Raw genomic sequence first — 15,000 nt, 5'->3', positions numbered from 1 at the left:
CCGGTGGTGGCATGTCCTATAGCGTTGCCAGACGTATGATCATGGACAACTTTAACCTTAAATAAAATTAAAAAACTACCGAAACTAGAGGGCTGCAATTTGGTATGTTTGATGATTGGAGGGTGGATGATCAACATACCAATTCGCAGCCCTCTAGCCTCAGTAGTTTTTAAGATTCGAAGGCGGACAGAAAAAGTTTTCCTTTACAGAAAACTAAAAGTGGAAGAAGAAGAAGAAGATTTCGAAATCCGTCCAACCTATCTTGACAGACGTCACAGCCGTCTTTTGAGACCTCTCTCGAGAGAGACCTCAGGTACGAAGCATTTCGAAAGCGGAGGCGTCGAGGGTAAACAAAGAGGTGGCCAAAATGAAGAACCCTCGACTTCGCTGTCTCCAAAATCGACGCAAGAAAAGGTCGATGTCCTTCTCAGCCGAAGGAAGGACGGACAATAGCTCGTAGCTTTCGAGGGGGCCCGAGAGAGGTGTCCGGATACGCGGGTCCTTCTGAGAACGGACACTTTGTTTTGTGAATTAAGAAAGATGGTTATGAAGTTCTCAAGAATCTGGAAGGATGTGAAGGGCAGTAGACGCTTTTCGTTTTCACCGGACGTGAAGTTTTTCTGGTCCAGACAGAAAGAGCAGAAATGGATAAATAAAACGATAGATAAATAAATATATAAAAAAATAAAAATAAAAAAAATAAAAAAATAAATAAAAAATAAAAAAATAAATGAAAAATAAATAAATATAATAAAACTATAAATAAATAAATATATATATATATATATATATATATATATATATATAAATAATAAATAACATAAATAAATAAATACATAAACAGATAAATAACAACGGTAATTTAGGGTGTGGCGTAACACAGATAGCAAAATGTAGCAAGAATAAACAAATAAATTGAAAATAAATAAATATAAATAAAAACGGTAATGTAGGGTGTGGCGTAACAGCAGAACAACATGTCAGTCGTAAAAAAAAATAACAAACAGAACCGAAATCACAAAGTAAATACAACCAAAATGATAAGTTGGATTTTGAAAGTTTGTTGAAAGTTTGGGAGCCCAAATACTAACGGAATTTTTGCTTCCTATGAAATCGCTGACAAGATACTTGTTTCACTTACTATTTCGACTCTTGAAACTACAATATTTTCCTCAGCAAAAGAAAAAGATTTAATTATAATGTAGTCTATATTGGTTTGTTTTTTATGTTATTGAACTACCAGTCATTGAAAAGATTGAGCTTTGTTACGTTTTCGGCGGCAATCTCCGTTTTCTTTGTAATGTCGTGTACAAAAACGTTCATATGTTTTGTCTGTAAATAACAAAAAAGCGCCGAAGTTTCTTCGGCGCAATCGAGTTTTATGTATAGCTTATAATGCTGTATGAAACTCTCAGTCACGGCCCGGTGGTGGCATGTGTTGTCGGCACCTGTAGCGGTGCCAGACGCACGATCATGGCTAACTTCAACCTTAAATAAAATAAAAACTACTGATGCTAGAGGGCTGCAATCTGGAATGTTTTGATGATTGGAATGTGGATGGTCAACATACCAATTTGCAGCCCTCTAGCCTTAGTAGTTTTCAAGCTCTGAGGGCGGAAAGAAAAAGCGCGAACGGACAGGTAAATAGCCGTATCAACAGTTTTCTTTTACAGAAAACTGACAAGAAGACTGACGATCCCCTTCTAGTTGCATAACACATCTCTACGAAAAGTCATCTGGCAGAGACAGAAAAGAATAACCGCGGAACAGCGAAGAGAAATTGACGTTGAAATAAAGGCAATTTAAAAATTCTTGGATCAAAGAGTGAAAATATTGATCAGTGAAATTACGAAAGAAAAATTTTGCAATTTTTTTTGCTAAATGAATAAAAAAGAATGTCCGTCATGTTAAATGGAATCTAGCTTTATCGAGTCGAGTAAGGCAAGAGTCCTTCAAAGCTGAGCATGCGCACTGAGGGATCCCGACTACGCACCTGTGAGACAAGGACGTCCGGGTGAAGTTAGGTTTGGTTTAATTAGGAAAAAAGATACAACAAGAATTTAGCTAGGTGAAATAACAATGGCTATTAAGAGTCTTATGAAAAAAAAAACATAAAGTGAACGTTGATTTACGTTGATTAATTAGAAAAAGAGAGAAAAGAGAACTAACGATTTTCCGAGGATATGTAACCAGACATCAAGGGAATGTTTCGATGGGCAGACGAACAAAGACAATTTTTAAAAAGGAAGTTAAAAGAGAAAACATAAATGATTTGTTTTTCTTGTGACAAGATGAAGTTTTATTTCAAAGTGATATGACAAAGGATATGGTTTTTTTTAGGTGGGGAAGCGGGGTGTGGGGGGGGGGATCAAACGAAGAAAGATTCCTGGAGAAAAAAGGAAAAGTGAGTTTTTGTAGATTATCGAAGAGTTTTTGTAGATTATCGAAGAGAGTGAAGGTTAAGGGTGAACTAATAAGGTAGAGTAATTTATTGAGGAAATGAAGATTGTGAGTGAAATAACAAAGAAGAGGAATTTTTTTTTAGTTTTCTATAAAAGAAAAACTATTGTGGCAGCTTTGACTATCCGCCCTCAGATCTTAAAAACTACTGAGACTAGAGGGCTGCAGATTGTATGTTGATCATCCACCCTCCAATCATCAAACATACCAAATTGCAGCCCTCTGGCCTCAGTAGTTATTATATTTAATTTAAGGTTAAAGTTAGCCATAATCGTGCTTCTGGCAACGATAAGGGCCAGGCCACCACCGGCCTGTTGTTAAAGTTTCATGGGCCGCGGCTCATACATCGGCATTATACCGAGACCACCGCAAGATAGATCTATTTTCGGTGGCCTTGATCATACGCTGTAGCGGCTGTACAGAAAACTCGATTGCCCATTTTTTGTACTTGTTTAATAATAACACAGCTAATGAAGATGTTGGGTGAGGTGACAGTAAAAAGTAGCTTCATTTTTGTGTAACAATAAATCGACTAAAGATTGCCGGTGAAATGACGGAGATAAGATATAAGAAAAATCATTTTCCGTGGACTATGAGAGGGGATGAAGACTGCCAAGGAAAAAAGTAAAAAAAAAAAAAACTTTGGCGACATGACAGGCGTGAGTGTGGGTGAAATATGAATATTGTTGACAGGATATGAGAGGGGGTGAAGAATGTGAGCCTAACCAGGGATACGAAGATCATCATCTGTTTGACTCTTATGAAGATTTTTCCAGTTGAATTAAAGGGACCTGGGATGACAGGTTCTCTCTCGGGAGAAAGAGTAATGTTGGATAAAAAAAAACCAAACATTTTGTTTCTGAACTAATAAAGGGAAAACTTGATACGAGTGTCATGGGACCGACATCAGAAGAATTTTAAATTTTTTTATTATTATTATGATTTTTATGAATAGCCTAGAATAGCCCATAAAGAATAAGAGTTCTTTCACTGAGAACGGTTAACGTAATAAAGGTTTTCGGAGAGATGAAACAGTCGCCAAACTGGACTGAAATTGAGTTACGAGAAAGAGAGGGAAAAATAAGGAAATAAAGGAGAGATATTTGTATATACGGTTGAATTGTAAGCGTGTCCATTATTTTTTGTCTAGATTTCATCGGCAGACTGGTAATATTAGATAAAGGTAGACGAAGATTTTTTTCGTCTTTTAATTGTGTTAACGTATGTCTCACATGCACGAGTTTGAAGAAAATATATAAAACTAAATATGGACAACAAAAAAGGAAAACAAAAGTATCAACAACAGAAGCAATACATCTTCAAAGCGTTGAATAAAACTTAGAAATTCTACATCTCACACTCGGCAGTTACAGTATCAGGAAAGTGAGGGCCTTTCCTTTTGATAGTATTATTTGAAATTTTACCGTCTAATCCCAAGTGTTCCGTACTGAATTTCGAATAACGCTATTGTTTCGTAACTGACAGGAATGGAGATGTCTCACTGGCTCTTTGTAAGGAGTTCCCACTGGAAAATTAAAACTTTGGCTCATTGGCTCATTGCCGGGAGTTTTTCACTGGCAATCAAACTGGCTCACGGGTTCATAGTAAGAGTTCCCCACTAGACTTTAAGTTTTGACTCTCTGACGCAGTAGCAGGAGTTCCCCATTTGGAATTAAACCGAGGTTCACAAGTTCGATGGAATAAGAGTCCTTCTGGAATTAAACTGTGGCTCAGTGGCTGAGTGTGAGGCGTTATTTGCTGGGGATTAAACTGTGGCTCAAAGGTTCACTTTAAGGGGCTTCCCACTGGGAATTAACTCGGGAGTCATTGGCTCAACGAGAGAGGTTCCAGTTTGGGAATGAAACTAAGGCTGAGTGACTCAATATATAGAGTTTCCCACTTGGAATTACACTGGGACTCACTGTCTCCTACGTAGTTTTAGCTGGTCCGCTGGTATGGTCGTGGCATGCCGCTCAGATGTCGCGAGTTCGCGCCTCCCCGCAGGGCGATGAATAAATCACTGGCTCTGTATCATGATCAGTTACTGCCGCGGTGTTGGGTCTGCGGTAGGAGGGTGAAACCAACAGTCTTTGGAAGCTTGAATTTCAAGTCAGTGGCCCCTGTACTAATAGTTTCCTATAAGGAGTTAATTGTAGTTCACTTGTTCACGATAGGGAATATTGCCCTAGGAATTAAACCTTGGCTTGCTTTCCACTGGGAATTAAACTACGGCTCACTTGTTCAGCATGGGCGAGTTTCCCCCCTGAAAATTAAGCCATGGCTCACTTGTTTAATGTACGGGGTTTTCCAGTTGGAATTTTAACTCTGGCTCACTAAAAGTGCCTCTGGCTCACTAGAGAATTAAATGTCGGGTTACCGTCATTGTATAAGGTATAGGAATACTTGTAATTATAGGAAAGTATTGGCCAGTACCTCCAGCCAACTATTCCCCCACCATATCATTGCAACGCCAGTTTACAGAAACGAATCAGTCAAACAATACATCCCGGATGGAAGGGGTTAAGCATATTGTGGTTAAGCCCCTACTCTATAAAATATCCAGCGGCAATGGATCACAATGAGGCCCGAAAGTCATTGGAATAAGTGATTGAAGCAAGTGTAACATGCGCTTATGGCTGCCTGGTTCAGTTTTGGAAGACATTCTAGGATTTGAAAGTCGCTAGATTTGCATAACGTCCATAGTAGAGTTTTTCCTGTTTAGATTGTTACTCGAAAATATGGCATGTGAATGTAAACTTTCAATTAAACTCCTCTCTTTCTCAAATCCTTGCTTGCGTATTACATCGTAATCTGAACTCGAGGTGTGTTTCATGCTTTTATTTGTATTGACACACATACACATATATATTTACATATGTGCACATATATGTGAATGTATATTGTATATATATATATATATATATATATATATATATATATATATATATATATATATATATATATATATATATATATATAATATAATAATTTCATTACGCCTTAAAGTATTTATTTTCTTTTTATGAATTTTTCCATTTTTACACATTCTCTAACACCTTCTTCTTCTTCTTCTTTTAACTTGCTTTATCCCATTTTTTGTATGGGGTATGCACGATGCCTTCTTTTGAAGGACTTGCATAGTCCAGTAAATGCTAAATGAAGTTCAGTAAATATTAAATGAAAGAAAAATTTACATTCAAATAAAGAAGGCGTACAAGAACTATATATCTATATATATATATATATATATATATATATATATATATATATATATATATATATATATATATCTTCTTCGTTTTAAGGTGCTTTTGTACCCATTTTTTTATATGGGGTAAGCACGGTGCCTTCTTTGAAGGACTTTGATTTGGCGGTGGGGTAGGCCGTAACCTCGACCGGCTGCCCTGCCTGACATTGCTTAGACCCCGGTAACGAATGTGTACATGTATTACCGAATCCCCCGCTCCCTGTCTCCCAGCAGCACGAGGAGAACTGGGCGGGTAGTCCGACAGTTCGAGACGTGTGAGGTGTCTGTTATGTTTTTAGAAGATGTTGGAGTGGCTTTGTTTATGTGTGTATTAGTCTGTAACATCCATTTGCTTTCAGCAAACCTATCCGTTGATTACATACGTAATATATATATATATATATATATATATATATATATATATATATATATATATATATATATATATATATATATATATATATATATATATATATATATATATATATATCTCGAAGAGAGAGAGAGAGAGAGAGAGAGAGAGAGAGAGAGAGAGATACATGACGTACATATCCAAAAACCACCTCAGCCTTGGCTCCAGTTTTCCGGGATCCCACCCGTCAGAGAACTAGGCCACGTCACCAGACTTTTGACTAGTTTCGGGTCGAGCTCTGTTCTCCCATTAGATGGGAGGGTCTAAAACAATTAGTGTCAAGGAACCCCTCCAGAGATGCTTTCTTTAAGAGTTCAATTTCCGACCCATAAAATTTTTCGACGACACAGACAGAGAGAGAGAGAGAGAGAGAGAGAGAGAGAGAGAGAGAGAGAGAGAGAGAGAGAGAGAGACCACTCCTAAATGATCGTATTCCCAGTGACACTGCAGTTATGGCTCTGGAGACGAAGGGAAGGCATGGGAGGAACTTCTTTAAGTCTCTCTCCAACAATCAGCGGATGAGTTGATGTTCTTGTACATCTCTTTATTTGAATGTTGAATTTTTTAGCATTTAATATTTACTCGACTAAGAAAGTTCTTGTACATCTCTTTATTTGAATGTTGAATTTTTTAGCATTTAATATTTACTCGACTAAGAAAGTTCTTGTACATCTCTTTATTTGAATGTTGAATTTTTAAGCATTTAATATTTACTCGACTAAGAAAGTTCTTGTACATCTCTTTATTTGAATGTTGAATTTTTTAGCATTTAATATTTACTCGACTAAGAAAGTTCTTGTACGCCTTCTTTATTTGAATGTTGAATTTTTAAGCATTTAATATTTACTCGACTAAGAAAGTTCTTGTACGCCTTCTTTATTTAAATGTTGAATTTTTTAGCATTTAATATTTACTAGACGATGCGTAGCGGAGAATATGTAGAAATGGAAAAATTTATGAAAAGAAAATAAAACCTGAAAGGCACAATAGGATTATTTGATGCAGCACAAAAGAAATAAAAGAAAGCAGAGTCTTTAACTAAAGTTAATCGTAGAAAGAAGCAATGGAAAGGATAAAGACATTAAAGAAGCAAGAAAATGAGTAACGGACAGGTTACGAGAAACTAGAAAAAAAAATAAGTTCCGACAGAAGTAAAGCAAGTACTAAGGTACAAGTAAATGAACGATAATGATAATAAAACTTCGTAGATAATGAATAACGAAAAAAGTAAGCCAAAAAAGGCCATTTCCAAGAGCATTTGTAATTTCGTAATGAAGAGACCAAGATTACCATTTCTGGGAGCAGGTTAAAAGAAGTAAGAGAATTCTACATATAGAAAAAAAAAAATGACATAGGGACCGATTAAACCAGCGACTCTCGAGTTCGGAATTTCCACGATTTATCTTCGTCCGAGTAGGTCATATTTTTGGGCCTGTTCGTTTGCCTGTTTGTTTTCTTGTCTGGAATGTTGGACGCTTGTCTGTTTGTTCGTCCGTTCGTGATGGCAACAAAATGATAATATTATGGCTTTTAGGGGAGATCAAGATAAGGGTACCTTTTTAGGATAGCCCAGTTGCAAATTCCTGAGATGTAAACTAGTATTGCACCTGCCCCGTTTTTTTTTTTTTTTTTTTTTTTTTTTGCCATGCCCGTATGTTAGGTTAGGTTGTGTTAAGTTGGGTTAGGTTAGTTACATTTTGCTCAGAACGGTAATTTGGGTGTGGGAAACATAATGAGATTATTTTCAAGAAGATTCTATGGTTAGTTTTTAAGATATGGCGTCCCGCTTTCTTCAGGGAAGGGTCTCGTACTCGGTTACATCTCGAGAAAATAAAGCCCTGTTAGGGAGGGGAAGAGGTTGGCGGGGGTGGGGGGGGTTGTTGATTGTTCTTTTGGCTGAGGTTTGCGATTTCCGGACGCTCTTGTTACGAATATGACGACTTTAAATTTGTTGAATAGGGATTATTGTAGGATCTTGGTATCCAGATGAATTTCCCTTCGTTAATCTTTGGATCTAATGGGTATTATATTTGTTTTCAATACAAGCTTTGAACACGACGCAATTAAACGTAAGACAAATGAGAGAAGAGGTATTTTATTAATACCAACAAACACATTTACGATAATCTCAAAGCTATATTTATTTTAAATTTGACATAGGTGAAAAAATACGCTCACAGGAAAACGCGAGAATGTTTCATATAAAAAAAATATTCTCTTGGACTAACACACGCAGGGTGCTGCTTTGTCAGCAAGTGTTCCGGGCGTCAACTATTAACTTTTAGTGAATTCAGCATACTTTTCCCGGAATTCGAGGTAAACGTAAAAAAAAAAAAAAAAACTCGATCATTAGACACGATCAATGTGAAACTCCGCATAACTGAGTTCGTGCAAAGTATTTTATTATCGCGTTATAGTTCCACGAGTTCCAAGTCTCCTTTGTCAGCCAGAAAGTGGTGCTGCTCAGTAAAAAAAAAAAAAAAGAAAGAAAAAAAAAATAAATTAATAAAAAATTCGATGGTTCACCTGTAGCTGTGTGATCGATTTCGGATAAAATTCCACTTGCTATGTAACGGTTCAAAATGGCTGCACGACGTAATATATATTTGTTTATGCACACACACACACACACACACACACACACACACACACACACATATATATATATATATATATATATATATATATATATATATATATATATATATATATATATATATATATATATATATATATGTATGTGTGTGTATGTGTGTGTGTGTATATATATATATATATATATATATATATATATATATATATATATATATATATATATATATATATATATATATATATATATATATATATATATATATATATATATATATATATATATATATATATATATATATATATATATATATATATATATATATATATATATATATATATATATATATATATATATATATATATATATATATATATATATACAATGTGTGTGTGTGTGTCTGTATGCGTGTGTTCGCCTGCACGTGTGATCTAATATATTGTTTACGTAATCAGGGGCCTGTATATATGCACATTTTATAAGCCATGCATTTAATATCGTTTTTATAACATGTATATATGTGTGTGTATGTACGTATGTATGTATATATACATATATATACACATATATACATATAATTATATATATATAAGAATATATATATACACATATATTTATTCATTGTTGTTTCGTTTATATAATTATGCAAATACACATGCCAACAGCGAGGGGGAACTTAGAAAATACGCCGTGCTACATTTCCCCTGCGTCTCACAGACCAAGTATTCATTCTGAAGCGCTTTGGATATCGTATTAACAAGTAATTGGTTTCTGAAGGTTACTGAATACGTTTTTCATTAATAAATAATATTGGATCCATGAACAAATTAATATTAGGTTTCGTGCTTTAGTCGAAATGATTGACGAAGAGCCTTTTTATTCTTAGTCTCCGAACTGCAAGTTATCGCCAAAAGATGACAAAAAAAACCTTCTTTCTCTCATGCTTTCTAAGACTAGTTATAGCTCCGTACTTACGCTTAGACATTTGACGAAAGTCTTTGCAATTTTTTTATCATTTTCGTAATAGATATCAGTGATTAATGGGGTTTATTAAGTATGAAGTGTGTTGCCTTTTGAAGCTGGGATCTAAGGCTATTTTAAAGTGGGATAATATTGACAATTTTGCTTTGAAATTTACCGGCAATAAGATTTTAAAAGCCTAAACAAAAGTAATCAATAATTCACAGAATATCAAAACTCACCGGATGCAAGATTAATCGCTTTCCTCCCATTTGAGAGACATTGAAAATTTAGTCATTGCAACTTGATATGTAAACAAGGTCATTTTTAGTTTTCTGTAACAGAAAACTATTGTGCCTGCTTTGTCTGTCCGTCTGCACTTTTTGCTGTCCGCACTTTTTCTGTCCGCCCTCAGATCTTAAAAACTACTGAGGCTAGAGGGCTGCAAATTGGTATGTTGATCATCCACCCTTCAACCATCAAACGTACCAAATTGCAGCCTTCTAGCCTCAGTAGTTTTTTTTTATTTAAGGTTAAAGTTAGCCATAAAAGTGCTTCTGGCAACGATATAGGCCAGGCCACCACCGGGCCGTGGTTAAAGTTTCATGGGCCGCGGCTCATACAGCATTATATCGAGACCACCGAAAGATAGATCTATTCTCGGTGGCCTTGATTATACGCTGTGGCGGCTGTACAGAAAACTCGATTGCGCTGAAGAAACTTCGGCCCATTTTTTATTTGCTTTTGTAAATGAACGCGTTTACTTCCCATAAAAAAAAATAAAACATATTTGTTTCGTACACACTTCGCCAGCGGCGTGCGAGCACAACTCAGGGACACTGGTGCAAAAGACTGCTTGCAGTCCGCCTTTTGAGAGGCCAATTGATTTTCCGATAATAGCCCTTGAACTCAGGTTACATAAAGGCCATTGTTGTATTGCTCATCAAACGTGAATACGGTAAAAAAACAAAAAAACTCCTTTGACGTAGGGTAAATTGCATATGCACCGAAATACTCAGAATCTTTGTTTAGGCGGAAGAGCTTTTAGCTACTTTCTATCCAATGGAGTGGAACATAGAGTTTAGGCTAAAGGCCAAGCACTGGGACCTATGAGGTCATTCAGCGCTGGAAAGGAAATTGAGAGTAGGTAGGTCTGAAAGGTGCAATAGGAAGTAAACCTCGCAGTTTCACTATGAAATAGATGTTAGGAGAGGGTGGATAGTAAGTTGGAAGAAAGATAATATGAATGGAGGTACAGTAAAAGGAATGAAAGGGGTTGCAGCTAGGGACCGAAGGGACGCTGCAAAGAACCTTTTAGTAACGCCAACAGTGCACTTCGAGAGGTGCACTGGCGGCACCACCTGTCAGTTAGGTCGGAGTATTAATTTCCGAATGCTTGTTCCTCTTCGATATTATGGAGGAAATGCATAAATTATTACTCTGCTCTTCGTTAGCAGTTTCGTTGTCCCTTATTCATACTACTTTACATACTATAATAGAAGGGGGTTGCCTTTGGGAATTAAGTCTTGCCCTATGTTCGTCATAAAAGAATTATATAGCCATCAGTCTTCCCTTGCAAAAGTGATAGAATTCTCAATGTTTGAACTTTCTAAAACCTGTGCTAGTATCTAAACTCTGGTATGCTTAATAGTCTATAATTCAATGCTTAGTACTCTTTCTGTATCCTTGCATTCTGACCATTGCTTTCCTTGACAGAGGGAGAAAATAGCAGATATACATATTCATTTACTTTCCCTGACAACTGAGAAAAATAACAGGTATACATATTCATTCAGTGGCATGAGAGTATCCAAATAGCAGATATACATATTCATTTACTTTCCCTGACAGCTGAGAAAAATAACAGGTATACATATTCATTCAGTGGCATGAGAGTATCCAAATAGCAGATATACATATTCATTTACTTTCCCTGACAGCTGAGAAAAATAACAGGTATACATATTCATTCAGTGGCATAAGAATATCCAAAAAGAAAAAAGAAAAGGAAAACACTAATTGACCATTTACGGCTCTGACACCGATAAACTAAGCGTGTTTGCAGTGTCAATATCATTACAGCACCGAATTGCTTCAGTACCTGGAATTTGGTCGGATCTCGATAAATCACGGTCCGTATTCTCTCTGGTGATATTAAAAGACCTAGGACCTGTGTGGAAGTAAATGTTAAATATTCAAATGGATCTATAAAATAATAGAAATGTCTGGTTTCACATTAAATTCTTGTACTTTCTGTCTACGTCAACATTTGATGAACATTCATGATTTTATAAACAACTCAATATTTACATCCATTTACTCTACATGCTTGTTTCTTCATTTGGAGCTCAGGCTTTGTAGTGACAAGCATATACAAAATGTGAAGACATAAAGAAGTAAAACTGACTTGTAAGTTCTATATAATATATATATATATATATATATATATATATATATATATATATATATATATATATATATATATATATATAATTTCTGAATCACATCAGGATCGAACCAAGGTCTTTCAATTGAAAGGGCGCTGCCGACTAGGCCACACAATTCATAAAAGAAGTTGGAACCTGAGTGCCACTGCACACAAGGAATTACCTGTGCAAGCTAACTGCGTGTTTTCCCCAACTTCCCGACTCAGCGCGCTGGTATGCAAGCAGTTAGCTTACCTAGGTAATTCCTTGTGCGCAGTGGCACTCAGGTTCCAAATTCTTCTATGACTTGTGTGGTCTAGTGGGCAGCGCCCTTGCCTTTCAATTGAAAGACTTGTGTTCGATCCTGATGTGAGTCAGAGATTTATTTCTGTTCCACACGTGATTGTGTGTCGATTATTTCTAATATATTTACATATAATATATATATATATATATATATATATATATATATATATATATATATATATATATGTGTGTGTGTGTGTGTGTGTGTGTGTGTGTGTGTGTGGTGTCTGGCTGTCTGTCTGTGTGCGCACACGCATTTAAATAACATTTAAATAACAAATAATAACCTTCACTTACTGATTTCCTGAAAATCAATCGTTTATTTTTTTCCCTCTCACCTTTCCGACCTTCCCATCCCACAGCCATTCGAGGGTATGGGTATCGTTGAACTTGGCCGCAATGGCCTCCACGGCTTCCCTGTCGAAGCTGATGAGCTCCCAGTGGTTGGTGAGGATGGCAGTGCATAGGATCACCGTCGCCGCCGCCGTCACGAGCAGAGTGAGGGCCAGGAAGAGGCAGGCGGGGTGTGCTCCTTGAGAAGCCATCTTTGAGAGAGGTTTGAGTCGTTCTTCTTGGGTAGAATGCGAGTGGTTGCTTTCTGTTCTCGTCAGTTTCTCCTTACTCCTTGTCCCTAGAGGCTTCGCTTCGCTAATGCTTTTTTCATAACACTCTCCCACTGTTGTTGAGTCACTTATTATTTGTTTTATCTAATGGTAGTAAATCTGTCTACGTGTGTTTTCTCCAATCTTTTTGTCAAGTCTGGGGTTCTGTTACGTGCTACGCCAGGGTCGCTTGTCCTTAGGCTGTCTAACCAAAGCTCTGCACATCTCTCCCCGTGTCAGCAACCTCTAGGAGGATCAAGATTAACGTATGTGGTCATCACTCTGCATAAAAATTTACAAATAACAACGAACTTTTGGTTTGGATGGATGTAGGATTTATTTAGAAGGCCCTCGCTGACGTATCTGTTGTTTTGTCGGGTCAAGAGAAACAAAAGGTTATACGTTATGACCAATAGCGGGTCGAAAACCTTACGTTGCCTGCAAGGCTAGCAAAGCAACAGGCGCCCTGCTGAGTACTACCGCTAAATGGTATGCTAATAATATTTGAGTTTCATCTCTCTTTGCTTGGGGTCAGATGGCAGCGCTGGACCCTCCTCGATTCGCCCTGGCGTGAATGACACATCACAGTGGAACTTATTGACTGCAGGAGCCAGTAAAATGCATCTAAAGCAAGCGATTGCCACACGGGTGTACTGTACAGGAGGGTTATTTGCAATTTTTTACGACAGCCGGGAAAACGTAACCCCACCAGAGCCTATGACGCAACCTCTCTGGAATGTCGAAAACTACGTTTATCGGAATCAAATTACGGTTCTTGGATGACAGCCGTTGAAAGTTTAACGTTGCTGGAATGAACGTACTTAATTGTCACCCAGTGCAGTCGATTTTAACAGATACACATTATCGTCGGCTCCGAGGGCAAATTAGTTGCTTGATCAAAGCAAGCAAGCGTGATTGGAACCAGCCTCTCTCTTTTGTGGGATAATGACAGTATCACTAGACACGCGATGAGAAACTGCAGTTTTATACAAGTGAGAAAATGACAGGTGGACAGGGCTTTGTGGATTTAAACGGAACACAGACACGCTGGCAAGACATTCAGACACAGCGACGGGACATACAACAAGACAACGAACACTTTCCTCCTTGGACCAGTGACGACTACAGTCTTGGGCAGTCAGCTGCCTGCTGCTCCTCCCTGGAAGGGCAAGTCCCTGACTCGAGGCGCTGCCAGGCGCACGATTACACAAACATTGGCACCCTGTATTTTGATCAGTACTGTACTGTGTCGTTTATTACAACGAATTACAGTTGACTGTTTGATCACCGGATTGTCTTTGCGAAGCGAGAGAGGTAAGGTGATGCAGATCAAGTAAGTTTATCGTAACTGGGGACGGTTGATCGTAAATGAGATCCGAACAAAAGGCCTTAGTCATGTTTCCATCACATTTGCCACCGCTTTGTTTTCCAGCCCCCAACGGCCTGGATAAAGGAAAGATACAAATGAAAGGGAAACGAAATGAGTAATTGATTGTGTTACCGACGACCAGTACCTGGCGTATCGTATATTCCCTCGTGAAAATGGAAGTTGATGTGAATTCTTACTGATATCTGCAGTGCCTCCACTCTTTCGCTGAATCAATATTAGATCTGTAATGCTTTGTATTTGCCAAGGTGAAAGTTTGCATTGCGTCATACGTTGATCATTTCCAAAGTCATTGTGTTTAAAGAAAGTCTTTGTTCTATATTTTCTTTTCATCGTTGTTAAAGTTAAATGTTGCGTCTTTCACATATAAAATGTGGAAGAATTTTCAGTTTTTTAAGCAAAGCAAGAATGTTTTCAACAGTAATGTTACTTCTTGCAAAATGCATTAATAAAACCTGTGTTTTCTGCGTCAATAACTATTGATCGTAACGTTAGGTTTTGATATCAGAGCAATCTACCAGTGATTTTAGGAAGGAAAATATCAAGTTTGAAGAAAATTTAGTCGAATGTAAAAGTCTAGACAAATAATTGGACAACGTACTTGAAA

General features: G+C 37.1%; 1 protein-coding gene across 2 annotated transcripts in view; it reads right to left on the bottom strand.

Moving 5' to 3' along the window:
• LOC136846093 (uncharacterized) overlaps positions 1-14,143 on the bottom strand; it is a 217,597-nt gene extending 203,454 nt beyond the window's left edge. For both annotated transcript variants that reach the window (XM_067116810.1, XM_067116812.1), the window contains exon 1: positions 12,743-14,143. In XM_067116810.1, coding sequence (XP_066972911.1) covers positions 12,743-12,949 — 207 coding nt within the window. In that variant the 5' untranslated portion in view covers positions 12,950-14,143. The remainder of the gene's footprint in view (positions 1-12,742) is intronic.
• Between the last annotated feature and the right edge of the window lie 857 nt (positions 14,144-15,000).

Source organism: Macrobrachium rosenbergii, chromosome 14 (assembly GCF_040412425.1).
Source record: "Macrobrachium rosenbergii isolate ZJJX-2024 chromosome 14, ASM4041242v1, whole genome shotgun sequence".
Lineage (NCBI taxonomy): Eukaryota > Metazoa > Arthropoda > Malacostraca > Decapoda > Palaemonidae > Macrobrachium > Macrobrachium rosenbergii.
Note: the sequence above shows the minus strand (reverse complement) of the source record. Positions and strands in the feature narration are given on the sequence as shown.